Here is a 14,632-nt window from a genome sequence, read left to right as displayed (position 1 = left end):
TGTTATTTTTATCATAAGAAAAATGAATCTACAAAAGCTGGACTCAAAGAGGAGAGAATAAATCTAAAAATTAATAATTTGATATTCTATTTCTTCTCTATATAGGGTGGGAAATCCCAACAGCTTTAGTACATTGCATAAATAAATAAAATTTGAGGGTAAAGGAGTTCCACTGATATTTTTAATCTAAAAAATTTAATAGAAACCCAAGTTATCATATACACCATGGAATACTATGCAGCCATAAAAAAGGATGAGTTCATATCCTCTGCACGGACATGTATGAAGCTGGAAACCATCATTCTCAACAAACTAACACAAGAACAGAAAACCAAACACCACATGTTCTCACTCATTAGTGGGAGTTGAACAGTGAGAACACATGGACACAGGGAGGGGAACAACACAGCCTGTCAGGGGTTGGGGGCTAGGGGAAGGATAGCATTAGGAGAAATACCTAATGTAGGTGACAGGTTGATTGGTGCAGCAAACCACTATGACACATGTATACCTACGTAACAAACCTGCACATTCTGCGCTTGTACTCCAGAACTTAAAGTACTGTTTTTTTAAAAAAAAAAAACCCAAGTGATAAATGGAGATACTCTTGGCTTCATCTCTGGTTGGGGCTTTGAGATAGCAAGCAGTACCAGCAGCCAGAAACCGCATACCAAGTACGTTGAGCAACTGGGAGTCGGGAATATTGACTGAACCTTTGGACTTAACTGATCCAAATGCCAAATTCTAATATAAAAAGGAAAAACTGGGTGTATGAGAAACTGTGATTTGGTGAAGCAAACGGTAGACTCCCAGGTTAAAAACTCTAATTAGTCTCTTCTCCTAAGTTTCTGAGTTAACTGTTCATGTAGTGGTTTTCTAGTACATTTTATAACTTAGAAAGCTAGAGGATCAAAGCAATTATCTAGAAATACACACAAAACTCGCATTTGCTGTAAATGTCTGAACAATTAACCAGACTGTTGCAACAGCTCTTTTCATTGATTTGATCTAACATTGATTTGCCTCATAGGGTCATAAGTTGAAAAACAACTCTAAAACTATCCTGCAAGAAGAAAGATAATATTTTCCTAAACAAATGTTAACAAAATGAAAATACGAACATTTCTGTTTATGCTTATTTATGAAATTTGCCTACCTTCCAAGTGTGTCCCCAAGCCACCCACCAAAGAATGATGCAATCATTCCACCAACTGCAAAGCTGGATACAGACAGGGACCAGAACATGGTGATTAGGTTAGTAGCTGCCACAGTCTCTTCCTCAGTCCAAGGGGTTGGTTCTGGGCTCATTGAGTATGGGATTGTGGGAAGTTCATCTGTACTGTTGATAACATAGTTGTTGATAGCTTTTCGGTCATCCAGTGGAACACCCAAAACATGTCTATAGTGAGATATTATTGTCTACGAGATAAAGAAAAATAGCTTTACTATTTCAAACATTCTATGTATTTTTGTTTGTTTTGTCTTTAAAGTGTTTGTTACATATTTAAATAGTACCATCTCAATTATGAGTTTTATATATGTATAAACATGGATAGATTGGTTTACAGTTGGCCATTTCCTATAAAACAGAGATCACAAATTCCATTGCCACCCAGAACCAGGCAGGAACAAATAAATGAAGGAAACATGTAATACTTTGATGACTAGAGGACTAAGATACATTTTCTACTATTTGGGACTAGTAGGGAATGGTCAGGATTGTAGAACTGGAGCGTATTTACCCCACCTAAAGGAGAAAGCTGCAAATGTGAAACTGGTGTGGAGTGACCTTTACTTTTTTAACAGAAAGTCAGAAATCTGCATTTTTATGCAAAATTTTTCAAGTTTTAAATATTCGCAACTATTGAACTTGAAACTATTTTGCAGGCTAGGCTGGGCGTGGTGGCTCACACCCATAATCCCAACACTTTGGGAGGCCAAGGTGGGTGGATCGCTTGAGCTCAGGAGTTTGAGACCAGGCTGGGCAACATGGTGAAACCCCATCTCTACAAAAAATACTAAAAATTACCCGGGCATGGTGGCACACGCCTATAGTCCAAGCTACTTGAGGGGCTGAGGCAGGAAGATTGCTTGAGCCTGGGAGGTTGAGGCTGCAGTGTGTCAAGATGGAGCCACTGTACTCCAGCCTGTGTGACGAGGTAAGACCCTGTCTCGAATATATATATATATATATATATATATATATATATATATATATATATATATATATATTCTGCAGGCTAAAAAGATACATTTTTATGCTAGTGCTACCTCTGCACAGCAGGATTTAAATTGACTTATAGAAGTATTTTAATAGAAGCATAAAAGTGGATATAAGAAAAAAGACTGGGAAAGATAAGATGAGGGTCAAAAATAAAGTTAGCATACAGAATTCAAACACCAGGTAGTGTTTCTTTGTTGGAAGTGAGCTATACATTTACCAGGAAACTTCCTAGCTGCCAGGGCAAAAAGAGGAAAACAACCAAGAATATTATTGACGAATTCCAAAGACAACCAACAGGAAGTTAGTGGCCCTTGAGAAGGTATTGAGACCTGAAGGAAGTTCCTCCTGTGGGTCCTCATAGAGTTAAGTGTATAACACAATGAACAACATGGAAAACTAAATTTCATGGAGCTATATTTTGTGATGTGCTTCAGTAGGGTCCAATTATACCAAAGTATAATTGAGTAAAAGGCCATCGTCCTCCCATGTCATTGCTCTAAAAGATGATTTGCTCACTGTTTAGCATCAGTGAGCTGGGAGAGTACTCTCTGAAAGGACCTGAAATGCAGCTGCTCTGGGTTACTAGTTACAGGTAAGGCTCATTTGGTAATGCCAGCTGAGTTAGGGGAAGAATCGAGCATCCTTTCATGAAAGAAGTCTGATCAAGACATTTGCTTCGCGCCAGACATGGTGGCTCACGCCTGTAATCCCAGCACTTTGGGAAGCCAAAGTGGGTGGATCACTTGAGGTCAGGAGTTCGAGACCAGACTGGCCAACATGGTGAAACCCTGTCTTTACTAAAAATACAAGAAATTACCTGGGCATTGTGGCTGGAGCCTGTAATCTCAGCTATTCGGGAGGTTATGGCAGGAAAACTGCTTGAACCCGGGAGGCAGACATTGAAGTGAGCTGAAATCACATTGCTGTATGCCAGCCTGGGTGTCAGAGTGAGAGTCTGTCTCAAAAAACGAAAACTAAAACATTTGCCTCACTAGAAGGCTGCCTTATATGAATAATATGCGTAGACAAAAAAAAAGCTGGAAGGAAATATCCAAAATGTTCTCAGCAGTTTGCTCATTCAGGTAGAATAATTATGGGTAATTTTTTTCCTAATACTGTCTTCAGTAGGCATGTGTCATTTTCATAACCATTTGAAAGTGTGATTTTCAAATCCTTTCAAATAATCCCAAATGTCATTCAGCCAATAAAAAAAATAAAGGGCTTAAAAAATCATTCTTATTAAATGGTGTTTCAGCCACTCCTTAAACACAGAAGGAAGGGTTTATATATAGAGAGGGCACCAACCTGGATGCCAGTATGGGAATCACTGTTTTCAGTGCTGGCTCTGGGACTTGGATTGAAGGAGGTGAAACCTTAGCCTAAACTTGCCTCTACAACTGCAGGGGATGGTTTAATTTTTTTTTTTTTCTGGAGATGGAGTTTCACTCTTGTTGCCCAGGCTGGAGTGCATTGGCACCATCTCGGCTCACCGCAACCTCTGCCTCCTGGGTTCAAGCAATTCTTTTGCCTCAGCCTCCCAAGTAGCTGGGATTACAGGCATGCACCACCATGCTCAGATAATTTTGTATTTTTAGTAGAGACTGGTTTCTCCATGTTGGTCAGGCTGGTCTCGAACTCCCAGCCTCAGGTGATCTGCCCACCTTGGCCTCCCAAAGTGCTGGGATTACAGGCATGAGTCACTGCACCCGGCCGGGAATGGCTTAATTAATGATGTGATAAGGTCTTCCACAAAAAGGGGAAGGGGCTCTATTAATCAAGTCGTGGTGATGTTGAACTAAATCCCAGGAAACCTGCTAAATTGGCATGTGTTGTCATTACCCACACAACAGAGATAGGACTCTGGTCTCTTGACCGCCAGCGCTATGCCCTGGGTCTCTCAGCCTGCCACATTCATGATGATTATAGCACCTAATTAGATCACATCTTTCAGCAGGAAGCAGCCCTTTTCAGGTGATGGATTATGGTTAGCACACATTTCACATATCCACCCTGCAGTATCTTACATTTTCCTTGGGGCCCGATGTTCTAAAAGAAGCAGAAGAAATATAATGGACTTATAGAAGGCACCCAGAAATATCTGTCCCTTCAGTTTATGTCACCTCTTCCCCAGGTTCCTTCTCTCTCTCTAATTCACTCCTCTTTATTGAGCACCTTCTTTATGCCAACTACTGTGCTTGGCACCAGTGATAGGAAAAGGAACAATTTATCAGTCCTGCCCTCAATGACCTCACAGTCTGAGTTAGAGCAGAGGGAAATGAGGGCTGTGGGAGCTGAGAATAATATACCTCCCCTGTGTAGTCACTGAATACCAGAAGGGGGATGCACAAAATATGTGAGGAAAATGATTGACGTGATTCGATTAAAAATTCACCCAAATTTAAAAGAAAGAAAGAAAAAAATTCACCCAAATAGTCATCATGGAGAGAAGCCAAACTTTATTGAACTTCTGGAATATTATTCTAAAGTTTTACATCATTTTACTTTGAATCACCCATGGGAGACAGGAATGGTGGGGAAGGTCTATAATCTCTTTTAGTTTAGGGCTTCTTAAGCTTTTACTATAGACTGGAAATGGGCATAATAAGGTTGTTGGGAGGATCCAGTGGGGGGATCCTATTTAAAGCACCTGGTGCAAATAAGTAGGTGCTCAAAACATGTGCCCTGAGTGAAACATATCCTTCTTATTCCCTGGCACTTTTCATTCATGTATGGCTGAGAGCGCTGAATGAATGCTGCAATAAGCTCTTTTTTTTTTCTTAGAAAGTATCCTTCAGCACATGATATTTCTGGCTGGAGTTTTCTGTGAGCTCAGCAAACAGCAGGGTCAGAGATTAAGGAATCTTTATTGCCTCCTTTCTTTGCCCTGCAATTGTTAACTGAGGAGTCAAGGCCAAGTTATCAGCGTTGGAACAATGCACATCATACCTGACAGGCCAGGATAACCGTGTGTCTCCCACGTGGACACCCTTTATCTCTGTGTATGAGGAACATATGATATCTATCCTTGACAGAACTTGCCAAAAAAGAGAACTTATATGTACTTCACTTGCCTGTTGAGGTGCGTTGATCACACCAATGTCATATCCAAACTGGAAGGAACCCAGTGCAGCAGTGACGACAGTGAAAACCAAGGTCCCAGTGACCTGCAGAGGGCAAAACACAGGGCAGGGAGACACCAGGCAATTTTAGTTTCCCATCTCTCTGGCAGGCTGCAGCTTGGATTTCTCACAGGGTTCACAGGCTGTTTCTTTCCCCTCAGTATCAATTTACAGTATGCCCTGTGCTCCTGGCAGGCAGGTGTTGTTTATACAAGAATGTGAGAGCCATCATCATTTCCCATGCACTGCTAAAACTGAAAGAAGTTTGGGACAGCTTCCTCCAGGTGAGGAAACAGACATTCTATTCCATATATGTGTATGACAATAACATACCTCTGCTGTCTGTTCACTGGATACCAGAATAGGGGGAGGCATATAATATATGAGGAAAATGGTTGAAATTATTTGATTAAAAAATCCACCAAAATAGTCATTATGGAGAAAATCCCAACTTTGTTGAACTTTTCATATATGGATTCAGAATCAGGACGGAGAACTAGAATTGCTGCTGATGGAAGGGAACTGCCGGGATAGAAAGTCATTGTATCACTGGGAGCAGTAAAATAAGACACCAGTAATAAAGAGATAGGGAGCTCTTTTGGATGTTGCCATGGTGACAAAACACCTCAGTATTCATATACGAGGCATTAGCTAGTCTGTATCATGTTCTGCATCAACATCTAGGAAGGACACTTTTCAGGACTTGCCTACTTTTCAGTTCAGCCTAGAATTGTAGGATAAAGGACATTATTTTCTCCCCAACTCCATGTAGCTACAATAAAACTGTAGAAAAGGGGCAGAACATTCATCCCCTTGAACTTATATTTACATGTCTAACTGTCTCGGAGAAGTCACGCCATGCATACAGGTACTCAGTGTAGGATTTTTGTGTGTATGTGCATGTGATAGCAAAATTTTAGAAAGAACCCAAATATTCAATGGGAAGTAGTCAGAATTCAGACATATCATAATACAGACATCAGATACATATAATATGCTATGCAGCAGTGAAAGGGATAATATGATTATGTGTACTGACTTACGTTTAAGTGGAAAAGGAAGTTATGTAATCTGATTAATGTTTTGTAAAAGATTTAAACATGAGTTTGTTTGATTAAAAAAATCAGTTACTTGATTTGTGCATGATGTATATAATTTGTAGAATGTTTTCTTGAAGAACAAATGAGTTGATGGTCCTTAAGGAGGAATGTGAGGCTGGAGAAGGAGAGTGAAGGACATTTCTTCTTTATTCATATGCTTAGACGTTTTATAAGGAAAATATTTCATGTGCATTTACATAAATTAAATTTTTGAATAAAAAGCTCAGGTTTTAGTAGGAACTTTGTTGCATAAGTAAGTGAGTCATGTCAACATGGATTCTAGTTCTCACTCTCGTAGTGGGTGTGTGACCCAACAGACGCTTCAGTTTTTCTCTAAATTGTGAGATGATTGTAAATCCCCTTACCCTAATATAAAGCCCTGGTATAAAGAATAGCAAATTGGCCGGGCGCGGTGGCTCAAGCCTGTAATCCCAGCACTTTGGGAGGCCGAGGTGGGTGGATCACGAGGTCAAGAGATCGAGACCATCCTGGTCAACATGGTGAAACCCCGTCTCTACTAAAAATACAAAAAATTAGCTGGGCATGGTGGTGCGTGCCTGTAATCCCAGCTACTCAGGAGGCTGAGGCAGGAGAATTGCCTGAACCCAGGAGGCGGAGGTTGCGGTGAGCCGAGATAGCGCCATTGCACTGCACTCCAGCCTGGGTAACAAGAGCGAAACTCTCAAAAAAAAAAAAAAAAAAGAATAGCAAATTAGCCAGGATCCCTCATTACCCTGAAGAGCTGGAGATCAGGAATTTCACCAAGTATCACAGAACCATCCTGGGAGCCCTTGAAATTATTTAGTCCAGTTGTTCTAAAACCAGACCCTACTTGGAGAGCCTGTTACACATGTAGCTTCTTAGAGATAGCCCCAGACCTACTACTGGATTGGAATGTCTGGGGTGGGGATAGGGAATCTGTAGGTTTACAAAACTTCCACCCCTTTCACTAATATAGGGAGTATCTATACAGACTTTCCCTCCTAACAACTTCCTTCTCTGAAAGAAAGGACTTCAAAGTTGACCCAAAAGATATGGTCATATGATACACATGTATTGTCCAAAAGAATAATATGTATGTGATATATAATATTGTATAATATATTTATTAGATATAAATTGGCCATGCATAGTGAATTATGCCTGTAATCCCATCACTTTAAAGGACTGAGATGGGCAGGTGGCCTGACCCCAAGAGTTCGAGACCAGCCTGGGTAGCATAGCAAGACCCCTACAAAAAAGATCTCTACCAAAAAAAGATCTTTACCAAAAAAAAGTAAAAATTAGCAGGACGTGGTGGTGTACACCAGTAGTCCCACCTACTTGGGAGGCTGAGGCAGGAGGATTGCTTGAGCCCCGGAGGTCCATGCTGTAGTGAGCTATGATTGTACCACTGTACTCCAGCCAGGGTAACAGAGCAAGACCCTGTCTCAAAATATATATGTATATTTATTTTGTATATTTATATATCATTTACATCTGATATATATTTATCACTTATATCTTATTTATATATCATTTGTATCATATGTAAGATATATATTAACATTTTATGTTTATTATGCATGAATTACATATTATATAAAATGCATACACATACTGTATGATATATGGTATATGTGATCATGAAAGATTTTGAATTATCCTCTAAAATGTAACTAGACAGCTAAAACTCGGTGGCTCAGATAGCCAAAGCCAAGATGGGGTTTTATTTACTTAGTTGGTAGTTTCTCCTCAAATCCTTTTTCCCCTCAAGCTGTTTCCAAGGATAGAGATTTTCATCCTTTTTACAGAGAGTAGCCATTGTCAGAAGTGAGGGGGTAAGGAGTACCTGGGAGGGCTTTAGCCCACCGCCCTCATACTCTACATCACTAAAATCAGGAAAATCTGATGTGAGATGCAGTACAGACAGATTCAAAGCCTGATACTACTCATGCTATCTGCATGCCTGCTCACCATGTGGATTGTCTCATAATACTTCTTATACTGGTTTTCTGTTGCTGCCCTAACAAATTATCACAATGCAGCAGCTTGAACAACACTAATGTATTGATTTTAAGGTTTAGCCAGGCATGGTGGCTCATGTCTATAATCCCAGCATTTGGGAGGCCAAAGCTGGAGGATTGCTTGAGGCCAGGAGTTAGAGAGCAGCCTGGGTAGCATAGCGAGACCCCCATCTCTGCAACAACAACAACAAACATCTATAGATGAGAAGTCTGGTATAAGTATCACTGGACTATAATCAGGGTGTTTGTACACACAGGCTTGTGCTCCTTTCTGGAGGTGGTCGGAGAAAATTTGGGTTGATGATGGAATTCAGTTCCTCATGGTTATAGGACTAAAGTCTGTCTTTTTGCCCTGGTTATAAACTAAGGGCCATTCCCAGCTCTAGAGGCCACCAAATTTCCTTGGCTACCAGTGCCCTTCTTTCATCTTTATAGCCAGGAATGGGCAGGTCAAGTCCTTCTCATGTTATTACATCTCTCTGGCACTGACAAGTAGCTGGGAAAGTTTTTCCCTTTTAAGAATACATAGGATTAGATTTGACCCATCAGGGTAATACAGGAAAATCTCATATCTAAGTCTAGTAGGTTAATCACATCTGTAAAGTCTTTTGTCACATAAGGCAAGATATTCCGAGGCTCTGGCGATGAAGCTGTGGACATCTTTGGAGGATGATTTTTCTGCCTACCACATTCCTCATGGCAGTACCATTAATAGCCCCATTTTATACATAACTAGATTAGTCTAACATCTCACAGTTAGTAAATTACAGAACAATGACTTGGTTCCAGAGCTTATGCTTTTAACTTCTTGGTGATTTTGGATCCCTCATCAGTCAGATACAGACATTCAAAAGCCATGCACATATGAAAAATCTAGGATCATAATCTTTATAAATAAAAAGCTAAGAGTGGCTGGGTGCTGTGGCTCACACCTGTAATCCCAGCACTTTTGTAGGCAAAGGTTGGTGGATCAACAAATCAAAACCATCCTGGCCTACATGGTGAAACCCCGTTTCTACTAAAAATACAAAAATTGGCTGGGCATGGTGGCACATGCCTGTAATCCCAGCTACTCAGGAGGCTGAGACAGGAGAATCGCTTGAACCTGGGAGGCAGAGGTTGCAGTGAGCCGAGATGGTGCTACTGCACTCCAGCCAGGTGACAGCCAGACTTTGTCTTAAAAAAAAAAAAAAAAAAAGCCAAGAGCATACATATTCACAGAATTTATCACTTGTGGGTGTTTGGCTGTTTGGCTTCAAACACCTAGAAATCTCAAGCGCATTTTCTCATCACCTACCACACAAATCCCTTTCCCCTTACCTTCCAATAGAAACTTTGGTGAGGTCTTTGGACAAAAGTCCAAAAAGGGAAAGCGTATTCAATGCTCATATGTAGCTGAGCTGAAGAAGCTCAGGATCTTCACACCACCAAGCCCAAGACCACAGTATACTTCCCCAATCTCATCCCTGCATCTTCTTTTCTTTTGTGGCACTTGGTTTCTTAGTGACTGCCACCTCCTACTTCATCCCTGGGTTTCTGCTTTCTGGGGGTTCTCTCCCTCTCCTTCTGCCAGAAAAACATACAATTTATTTCTTTTTTAAGTGTCCAGTCAGAAGCCATGCTAAGGGTGAGCAGGGGCAACACAGAAATTGAAGTTGGGGTGATAGCGATAGCTGCAGCAGACTTACTTCCTGTCATCTCCATTAGTTCTCCCCTGTCACTTTAAATGCACAGCCTAAGTCCCAGCTGTGTTAACTGTTCCCACATTACTTTGACAAAAATAAAAGTTAATTTTTAAAGATGCTGGAGACCCCATCCTATTCCTTTCCAATCAAATTGTTCTAAGTCCTTACTATAAAAATTCTGGAGCTGTTTCTAAGATCAATATCTCATTTTATTGGAATGAAAAAAATAGCAACTATGAAGGAGATAGGAGAGTTTTGAAACATTTAGAAATCTTAGCATGTTATTAAAGTCTTTATTTTCTGGTCTTCCTGGTGGCTTTTTGAGAGTTGGTGTGGTCCTGCCACCCCAGGGCCTGCGGTTCCTTACTTTAACTCCCCTAAATAGAATTTCACCAAATTCTAGGTAAGAGATAAGGAGCAATCTCATCCATTTTAAGCAGGTCACTTGAATTTCTGAGAATTTCCAACAAAAGTGATTATCCCAAATATCAAAATATCTGAAATTGCATGCATTTTCTTTTTACTTTCTTTTTCTCCCTTTTATTTTCAGGTTTAATTCCCCTCTCTGAATTCCATGTTAAAATGGCTCCCTCCTCCCCGTCTTTTCTTTCTCCAGTGTTGTGAAATGAAAAGAAGTGAAGTTTATAGTCGGCCTCATACATGGCTTGGCTCTAGACTTGGTCAGGGAAGGTTTTGTTTCTAAGAGGGTAATTTCTGAAAACAACCAAGTCTTAATAAGCCCCACCAACCTTCATTCATCCACTCCGATCTCTAAGAAGTTGACAAAAAATAAGTACCTAAGTGCTACTAAAAGTAGCAAGAAATTAGAGAGGATCTTAATCTAAGTTCTGAGGTTCTAAATGGTTTGCCTGTTTTCTCAACAACCCTGTTGGTGAGGTAGGAATTACTATTATCATTTCATCTATGGGGGAACTCACATGGAAAGAGTAAATACCTTGTCCAAAGGCCACATACCTAGTAAGGGCAGAAGATCTTCAAGCCTTTTCTTCTAACTTATTCATAGGTTACAGGGTGTTCGGCTTACTTTAAAAATGCCACCTTCATTAGGAGCTTAATAATCTTGGGTTAGAGAAACTAGATTCCATATTCAATTTAAAATATGCTGCTGGATAAATGTGGAAGGGTAAAATAAGCAAATGGCCGAACGTCAACATAAAACAGAATGTAGTGCTTATATTGTGGCTTATAAGCCATATAGGGTCTAGTAGAAAAAACAAATAGATGTAGGAGTCAGAAAGGCCACAGAAGTCTCAGTTAGGCTCCTAACGTCACAGAGCCTAAGTTTCTTTGCCTATAAAATGGGTATAAAAATAGTTAATGCATAGGGATACTGTAAAAACTAAATAAGATAAATAATGTGGTGTTCCTATAAACAGGAAAAGGGCTACAGAACAAATGAATCTTTAATCATGTCTTTATCATCTCATTCATTTCTTTTGTCAAACAGGTGTCAACTTTTTAGACATTAACAATACTCTTTGCAAGAATACCACAAAGTACATGAAATTATTTCTATTTTAGAGGTGGGGAAACCAGGGATTGGAGAGGATTAAAGAGCATGCCTAGCATCACACAGCTAGTGACAGATACTCTAGTGTGGGAACCCAGAGCTGATGTTCTTAAACCCCACTGCTAATCAAAAGAGCCGATTTTCCAGCAACTACTGATTGACTAGATAGAGAGGAGAAGCTCATACCCTTTTCTTTAAACTGCATGTCTCCAAAAGCCAAACCAAAGGTGATCTTGCATGCAACTTTGGAAAAAGCCAGGCGCTTATCAAGTTGCAATTTTTAAGTTGAAAGAGGCCCTGGAGAGCAATGGATTCTTGTCTAATTCCTCCATTCTTCGGTTGTAGAAACTGAGGTCTCACAGGCCAAGTTGTTTGTTATTCGTCTGATTTCTATGAGTATTTTGGGCATATTCAGCGTGACAACTCTGGTCTCTTGACCCTCAGTCCCTTGCTTATTCCTACTTCTTTCAAAGTCTGGATAGATTTGCAAAGCTGAAAAACATTGCACTTTACCTCAGTTCTCATTCTTTCTGGGTTCCATTATTAGGTTGTTTCTTGGTTATCAAGAAAACATCTACAACATAATTTCAAAAGCCCCTGAGGAAATGCAATGACTGTTCTGAATGAAGCTGTAACATCTGCTGTATGCCAGACACTGTGTTAAGCATGTTACCTTCCTTTTTGCGGTATCTTTCAAACTTTATTTGATTACTGTCTTCATGAATTTTGCTAAATCTCTATACCATCTATGTAGCTGTTAACCTAATATTTGTCTTTATGTCGACCTTAAAGTTCTAACTACTTTAGTTTTATCCTGGGCTATAATACTCATGAAATCATGACGTGCTAATGATTCTTTAAATGCATATTATATACACACTATTTATATAATATGTATCATTGGATTAAAACATGTATTTAGAGTGTTTATATAATATATGTATATATATTTATGTATAATATATAAAGTGTTTATATTAAATTTTATAGTTTATATATTATATAAATAGTACTTATAAGTTTTGAAAGAATACATAACACTATTAATAGTTATATAACTATTAACATTAAAATGTTTGTCATCTAAGCCTCTCTAATATCATCTAATTACCCCAAAACTCTAAAATACTAGTATAATTCCTGAATATCCCATATTATATCACTGAGCCTAAGTTTCTTTCCTATAAAAAGGGTATATTATATCCCAATATGTTCTTGTTTTGTCATAAAAGAGAAAGCCCAAAGCTCAGTTAAACAACTTAACCCAGGTTTCCCAGGAGGTTAGTGGCACTGCTAGAACCCAGATCCAGGTCTGGCTGGCTTCAAAGCCAGTGCTCCTAACCGTGCCAGCTAATGACAGGAAGCAGCGCTCACCAGTAAGCTGCACCAGACCACAATTTAAAGGTGATACCATACAAAGGTACAGATTGATTAACTTATATTATTGTGTGTACGTGGGGTGGGTGAGTTTATTTAGGAACCACGTATAAGGGAACAAGGGCACTACATCCTTTTTATTTTTAAGCTTTTTTTTTTTAAAGTATTGGGTTTGAATCTCAACATTTTACTAGGGAGTATAGTTTTAAGCAAGTGGCTCACTGTGACTTTTCTCTGATTAGTTTTTTATTTTTGCCTGATAGAATAGTAATAACTCATATTTTGTTTTCTTGAGTGGATTAAATGTGTAGGTTAAACGAGACAGCTTCAGAGAAGTTGAAACAGCAGTGTAGTGATCGTTCCGTAACCTCCACCTTTAGTCTCCAATGGTTAACATTCACCACACTGATTTAAATCTCACTCTGTGTGTGTCTGTGTATGTGTTGTTTTGGCTGAACCATTTACAGATAGGTACAGATATTTGTGTAATCTCATCCCTAAATACTTCGCATGTACAAGGAGCAAAGACATCCTCCTACATAATTAAATACCATTATTCTATCCAAGAGTGTGGCATTGATACAGTCATATTATTTAAGATGCAGTCATATGAAATGCCAAACGTGGGTGAAGGGGAGAAGAAAAGCAAAGCACACTGCCATGTGTGTACCTATGCAACTGTCTTGCATGCTCTGCTCATGTACCCAAAACCTAAAATCCAATAAAAAATTAAAAAAAAAAAAACAGAAAAAAAAAAAGATGCAGTCATATTCAAGATTTCCCAACTGTCCTCACATTTCCTTTGTTGCTGTTTTTCTCTTCCTTCCACCATCTAAATCATTTGTTGCATTTGGTTGTTAGTTCTTCTTAGTCTTTTTAAATCCAGAACAACACTTCTACCTCTTTTGTCTTTCCTGTTTTTTATGGTTAGATTTAGTTTAATCTGCCTTTGTTTTTTGGTTGGGAGGAGACACATTTCTTTAGATATTACTATGTATATTATCTATATTATATACTGTATATAATATGGTTTTGCAAAAATTACTTGAAAAAAGTTATGCAGACTAGTGGGTTAACAGAGCAAAACTCCTTAAAACCCCAATTACTGAATAAGAAACAGTTCTTCAACTGGCAAAATAAAGAGAATTAATTTTGATCTATGGTAGCTGCACCCAACCTCCCCAAAATCCTCTATATGACTTGAATGTATTCCCCTAACTATCTCCTCAAAGCCAGACTTGAAATGAATATAAAGCTGTTTTACCTTATCTTCTGTCATTTTACTAGTTGGGAGTCCTCCTATCAATTCCAGGTCTTGCTTGAGTGTGGCACATGCACCTAGCTCCTGCCTGTTTATTTGCAGCTCTACCTAGGCCTAGTTATGCATTGCAGGAGGAGGAGCAAGGAGAGGGAGGAGTTGATACTCAGACCTAAGAGTCCAAGTCTAATCTTCTCAGCAGCAGCTGAATATTGATGGCAATCTAATCAATAAGTGCTTTGCCTCTGCAACCTGTGGCTTCAGTGCCTTTGTTCCACTAGGAAAGGAAATGGGAGCAGGTCCCTTAGCCATAAGTTACAAACCAGAGGCAG

The 14,632-nt window shown here is 39.4% G+C and overlaps 1 protein-coding gene across 2 annotated transcripts in view; it reads right to left on the bottom strand.

Moving 5' to 3' along the window:
• The window catches only part of SLC2A2 (solute carrier family 2 member 2), a 34,390-nt gene extending 20,021 nt beyond the window's left edge, over positions 1-14,369 (bottom strand). For both annotated transcript variants that reach the window (XM_002759385.7, XM_054247172.2), the window contains exons 1-3: positions 14,307-14,369; positions 5,296-5,388; positions 1,157-1,419 (exon numbers count right to left, since the gene is read on the bottom strand). In XM_002759385.7, coding sequence (XP_002759431.1) covers positions 1,157-1,419; positions 5,296-5,388; positions 14,307-14,321 — 371 coding nt within the window. In that variant the 5' untranslated portion in view covers positions 14,322-14,369. The remainder of the gene's footprint in view (positions 1-1,156; positions 1,420-5,295; positions 5,389-14,306) is intronic.
• Between the last annotated feature and the right edge of the window lie 263 nt (positions 14,370-14,632).

The sequence above is a fragment of the Callithrix jacchus genome, chromosome 17 (genome assembly GCF_049354715.1).
Source record: "Callithrix jacchus isolate 240 chromosome 17, calJac240_pri, whole genome shotgun sequence".
Lineage (NCBI taxonomy): Eukaryota > Metazoa > Chordata > Mammalia > Primates > Cebidae > Callithrix > Callithrix jacchus.
This window is presented reverse-complemented; position numbering and strand designations above follow the sequence as displayed.